Genomic DNA, 6,000 nt, shown 5'->3' on the forward strand with positions numbered 1-6,000 from the left:
CCATTATCTGAAATGTTATTTATTTCTAACTCTATTTCCCAAAATGGTTTCTTATACACTCCTGACAATAGTTTTTCATTTGAATTAGGATCAAATATATCAATTTTTTATTTATCTAAATAAATTGCTAAACCCATTTCCGCGAATTTTCTTAAAGACAGTAAATTTTCTTTCAATGCTTCCGCAAAAATGACTTTATCAATTTTAAATATTTCACCATTGTGTAATTTTATTTCAATTTTCCCTACTCCCTCCGTTTTTAAGTCTGCCGATTCATTTTTATTTGCACATTTTATAACTCCACTATTTGTTTCTTTGAAAGTTTTAAATACAATTTTGGAATTTGATATATGATCATTTGCCCCAGAATGAGCTAAAAATTTAATTTTAATCCCATCATAAAAATTTTTATAATTATTATTAGACATATCAGTATACAATAAATTATTATGAATTTTGTTTTGCTCGCCCATGTTATCATTTCTAGTTGGTTGATTTTCCCTTTTTAATTGTTTTTCTTGTTTTTCATTTTTCTTGTGGTAATTTTTATTTTGATATCTTTGGTTATTTTGTTTGAAACCCCCTCTAGTATAATTTCCTCGCCCTCTTTTACCGTAATTTGGGTAATTAACGTTTTTTTTTCTTTTTAAATCTCGCCCTTGATTATTCGAATTATTTGAATTGTTTAAATTTCTGTACCTTGAGTGACCTTCTCTTCCGTAACCCCTTCCTCTACTGTAATAATCATAAGAGATACTTTTTCCTTTTGTATTTTTCGATACAAATTCAATGGTTTGTACAGAAGGTACAGAAACCATAATAGCATTATAGAAAGCATCTCTCTTCTCATCTTCAGAGAAAGGAACAGAACCTTCTGAATTTTCATAATTTCGAATCGTGTCCTCAAATTTTTCAATAAACTCACCCGCTGTATTTTTACCAAAAATATATTTCATATTGTATAATTGTTTTCTGACTGTATGTGAATTGACATTTATTTCGCATCTTTTAATTTCGGCAAGTTTATTCAAAATTTGTTTTGGATCTTGAAACTGCATGACCTTTGCGTGATAATTGCTATCTAAATGATTGATCAAAATGTCTCTAACTTTAAATTTTTGTTCATTTAAGATTTTTTTCATCAAATTCTTTTTCAACAATATTGTCATCTATTATCTGTAAAAGGTCGCTAGATCTCAATTCCGAAGTGAAATAGTCTCTAAAATGTTCAAATTTTACATTGTTTGTTAATTTGTAATCTCTTTTATAATTCCCACCTTTATTTATAATCTCAAATTTAACCACATCGTTTACTTTTAAATTTTTGAAATTGTTTTCACTATTTTCAGAGTTTTCTACTAAATTCTTTTGCTTTAAATTTATAAGAGTTTCTTTTACTTTATTTTCGATTTCTATTTTTAATTTATCATTTATATCGTTTGTTCCTTTCTCATCTGATGGTAAATCATCATTGATTACCTTATTGGTTTCGCGCATCATATCTTTTTGTGCAAGTCTAAAAGTTTTGGCTATTCCCTCTAAAGCTTTGATATTTTCATTGGTTTTTCTATTTTGTTGCACATAGTCAGTTCTAAGTAAACCTGTGAGATCTCTTAAAGTTTCACGGCTTGGTGAATCTGTTTCTATGTGTTTTAACACATCTTTAATTTGGGTAACAATGCTTGTTAATTGCTCAGTTGTCTGTATTGAAAGTTCGCAAAATTTGTTCACGATTACAATCAACTTATCAATTTTATTTTCTTGTCTGTTCACTCTATCTTCAACTGAAATATTTTCATTTTTATTAGTTGGGGGTACAAAATCAGAGGTTTCAAGTTTTCTTGTTAATTTATACTGATCTATTTTATAATTGCATTTAATATTACTACTAATTGTGGGTTTAGGATTAAAATTACTAGAGGTAGGTTTTAAATCACCAGTTTTGAAAAATGCGGTCACAGAGTCATCATGTTTTTCTCTCTTCGTCTCATCAGTCGCTTCTTTCTCTTCTACTAATTTCCCTCCTGTCTCATCCTTCTCATCTAATTTCTCATCTTCATTATTTTCTCTTTCCTCATCTATTTTTGTTGACTCATTCTCCTCATCTATTTTCATTAATTCTGTGACCGAGCTACCCGAGAACGTCCTTGGCATGACAGCAGGTTGATCTTGTAGGATTTGTTTATCTAACCACAATTGAAGTGCATCCCATGTTCTGTCTGTCAGCATTCGTTTTTCTATAAATTAGAATTTAATTAATTTTTAATTTTTATAAGGACTATGTTCCAAAATCAGTTAACCAAACATCAAGTATAACTGTTTTTAGAACGATCAGTCACGTGATGATTCGCACAGCAAAACCACCATTATGACTGACCTAGGATGCATGTCAATGTATTACCGAACATCAAGTAAACATCTTCATGCAAACTTCTCGGTTTATTTAAAAAATTTATTTTTATTTATTTATAATAAATATATATATTTAAAATAATTGTGAGCTCACCTGTGTGATAAAATACTCTGTTATCAATATTTAGTGTGATATTCTCTCCTTCTGTTGTAATTTGGATCTCATCTTCTGGATGATGTTTGTCTAAACCAAACGTTATATCCAAATTTTTCCACAGTTTTTCTAACGTCGCTTCATCTGAAATATAATTTTTTTTTATGTACTTCTCATCTTTTATTTATATTTATACTCATAAATTTTATTTCTTTTTATTAAACTAGATATCTTTTTAATTTAGTAATATTGTACAATTTTCTTTTATTTTTATTCTATTATTTTGTAATATAATATTCTTTTCTTGATTTTATTTGAAATACTATTTCAATGTCATGACGTTTTACTTGTGTTTGTTTTGATTTTAAGTTCATGCAAAGGTGACCCAAAGAAAGAGAGAGAGAGATCGAGCCACTGCGCATAATATCTCGAACATTTTGTAGTACGTATCTCTCCCCCCCATCCCCACCATCACCTTCGCACTCACTTGCCGGTATTTGCTTCTTTGTTATTCTTACATGGCGTCTATTTTTCTCTTTGTCTTTCTTATATCGGCATTTTACTAAACAAGTTTGAGCCTGTGAATTCTATTTCTAACTCGTCAAATTTTTATGAATATATTTATACATTAATTTTCAAATTAAACACAAATATGCTTTTTAATTTTAATTTAATATTTATAAACTCTTCTTTTAATATTCTTATGACCATGTGCACATGTGGCTCTCCGCACGTGTATCTCTGACCACGTGTTGCAACTTCTCAAATTCTATTATCACTCACATCTTTTATGATTTTTATTTTTACTCACCAGCTTTGCTCACACTTGGAATGATCTTCTGTTTTTCTTCGGACATCCTTCTCGTCTTTTCGTATTTTTCCAATCTCGATTTTTTCTTTCACTATTTTAAACAAAACTCACGCGGTGGATTCGTGAAAACACTTTTTAAAGTTTGTCTGTGCCCATGACCTTTTAGAAGGTGGGGATTTTCATGAAAGAAAGTTAAGACTCATCACTTATAATTGTCAAATTATATTTATAACTTTATTATTAATAATACACTCATTTTATATAAAGCGGAACACACGAGGAGAAATCACAGTCGTTCTTATAACGTAAGAGAGATAATACAAAGTATAACGAAGAGGCGCAAACGCAGAGTGCGTAGTAATAGACGCGCAGCCTATCGGCGTACAATATAACTAATAAGTAAAGGGCGGGCGTTTAAAAAATCTGACAATGATATATCACTAAAAATTTTAATAATTTATACAAAGATTGCAGCAATCAACAAATTTAACAAAAAAATTTTAAAAATAAAATTTTTTGGAAGTTTTTTCAACCCCTGCACATTTTTTAAAAATTGTAGAAAAAATTTGAAACTTATATAGATGTGATCATTCAAGTCTCATCTTTAATTTAAGACCAAAAGAGTTTAAAAATCTTATTCGGTTCGTGAGATATCATTATAAACGTCCGAGCATGTTTTTTTGACAAATGCAGTGAATTAGTCGATTTTAAACGGTTTTTGGAAGCATCTGAGGAAAATCTCATTATCTCGTTCAATTCTTAATATTTTTAAATTAAAATTTAAAGAAATATTGTTCAAATGTTACAATATTATATGCAAAGTGAAAAAAACATTAAAGTGGGACCTATTTTTTGCCTTCGCAAACGTAAGTACGCCTTAAAATAATGTATTATTAATCCCTGTAAAAAAATATCGGCTAATAATGCTAAAAAGAAAAGAAATTTAGCTCGAGCCGCAAAGTAAAGTAAAAAAATGTATGTTTTCACACCCAAATAATACAAATATGGACTAAATTGAAATGAAAATTTGACTTGAGGAGGGAATAACTGATGTTTATTAGTCATGGTGATCGCATTAAGGACTTTATGGCTAAGTGTGGATAAGCATATTTTAAATTACAATAATCGAAAAGATTGTTTAAATTCATGAAGAAGCGCGGTTGTAAAATGTAAAATTGGAAATTAATGTATAATTAATGTATATTAATATATAAATTAATGGACCGACAGATTAGCTCAGTCGGATAGATGCCTCGCTTGGCGGTCGTTTAAGGACCAAGGGTAACTACCCTTGGTTCGCGCCTATTTGGCTTGGTATTTTTCCGGCACGTGAGATAATCTGAGCGGGAGGTTTGACGTCGAGGTATAATGATGGGCACCGTCGATTATTGTCCGGTACACACCATTAGAACTCGACTGTCGATAAACCGGTTGTACTCAGGAGAGGTTTTCTACAGTTTCCCTCTCCACTGGCGGAAAACCCATTAGACGGGTGGTCCAGGCAAATGCGAGTACTCCTAATTTTCAAGTCGCTCTGTAGGCGCAAAAATTTAGTGTAAGGAATGTATATAGAAATATTGAACGAGAGAAATTTGTAAAGAGACACTTGTATAGCCAAGTTATGTAGGCTAAAGACAAGTGTATAAACAAAATAAATATATATAAATTAATGTATAAAGAATATGACAGCTGGACTATTTTGCTCGCTGCATGCTTCTGCTCTCTTCTGGCGACTGGCAGTAAACCGCTTCTTGCTGTGTCTGTCTTATATTACTTTTCAATTTTACAATTTACAAATGCGTTTTCGCTTAGATTTAAACAATCTTTTCGATTATTGTAATTTAGTCTGTGTTCAGAGAAAAATTTGTTAAAAATGTTTGTTTACCTATTTCACGTCATTTAAACCAGTCAGTGCCGTTTTTCGATTCCGTATTGCAACCACAGCACTTAGCCTTAAGGATGTTGTTTACAGGTATGCAGACCTTCAGAAAAAATATTGAATTGACATTAAAGAATTTTTTAATATTATTGTTATTCATATCTTCTGGAAGAACAAATATCAATTTTCAAGAAAAAAATTTGAAACTTACAAAAATTGTTTATTTAGTCATTTTGCATATGATCAAAGTTTTCTTCATATTAAAAGGTTAAACTTTTTCAAAACTGATTCGATTTAAGTCTATGATGGCTTATATTCTTCAGAAAATGAATCTCTATAACTTGACCGCTCAGATTTATAAACAAAGACACCGTTTTCAAAATATGCTTATTTGTTTAAAAAAGTGATTTAATTTAAAATTTTTTTTTAAACAAATAAGCATATTTTAAAAACGGTGTATTTGTTTATAAATCTGAGCGGTCAAGTTATAGAGAATCATTTTCTGAAGAATATAAGCCATCATAGACTTAAATCGAATCAGTTTTGAAAAAGTTTAATCTTTTAATATGAAGAAAACTTTGATCATATGCAAGATGACTAAATAAACAATTTTTGTAAGTTTCAAATTTTTTTCTTGAAAACTGATATTTGTTCTTCCAGAAGATACGAATAGCAATAATATTAAGAAATTCTTTAATGTCAATTCAATATTTTTTCTGAAGGTCTGCATACCTGTAAACAACTTCTTTAAAGTCCGTATTGCGACTGTCCTATTCCGTGTTCGCCATGCATCCCAATACGAAA

General features: G+C 30.0%; 1 protein-coding gene across 1 annotated transcript in view; it reads right to left on the reverse strand.

Moving 5' to 3' along the window:
- Positions 1-3,788, reverse strand: part of LOC122508867 (adenylate kinase isoenzyme 5) — a 254,215-nt gene extending 250,427 nt beyond the window's left edge. Inside the window, exons 1-3 of the mRNA XM_043622465.1 lie at positions 3,318-3,788; positions 2,507-2,650; positions 1,938-2,237 (exon numbers count right to left, since the gene is read on the reverse strand). Coding sequence (XP_043478400.1) covers positions 1,938-2,237; positions 2,507-2,650; positions 3,318-3,363 — 490 coding nt within the window. The 5' untranslated portion in view covers positions 3,364-3,788. The remainder of the gene's footprint in view (positions 1-1,937; positions 2,238-2,506; positions 2,651-3,317) is intronic.
- Between the last annotated feature and the right edge of the window lie 2,212 nt (positions 3,789-6,000).

Source organism: Leptopilina heterotoma, unplaced genomic scaffold (assembly GCF_015476425.1).
Source record: "Leptopilina heterotoma isolate Lh14 unplaced genomic scaffold, ASM1547642v1 Lhet_58, whole genome shotgun sequence".
In the NCBI taxonomy this organism is placed as follows: Eukaryota; Metazoa; Arthropoda; class Insecta; order Hymenoptera; family Figitidae; genus Leptopilina; species Leptopilina heterotoma.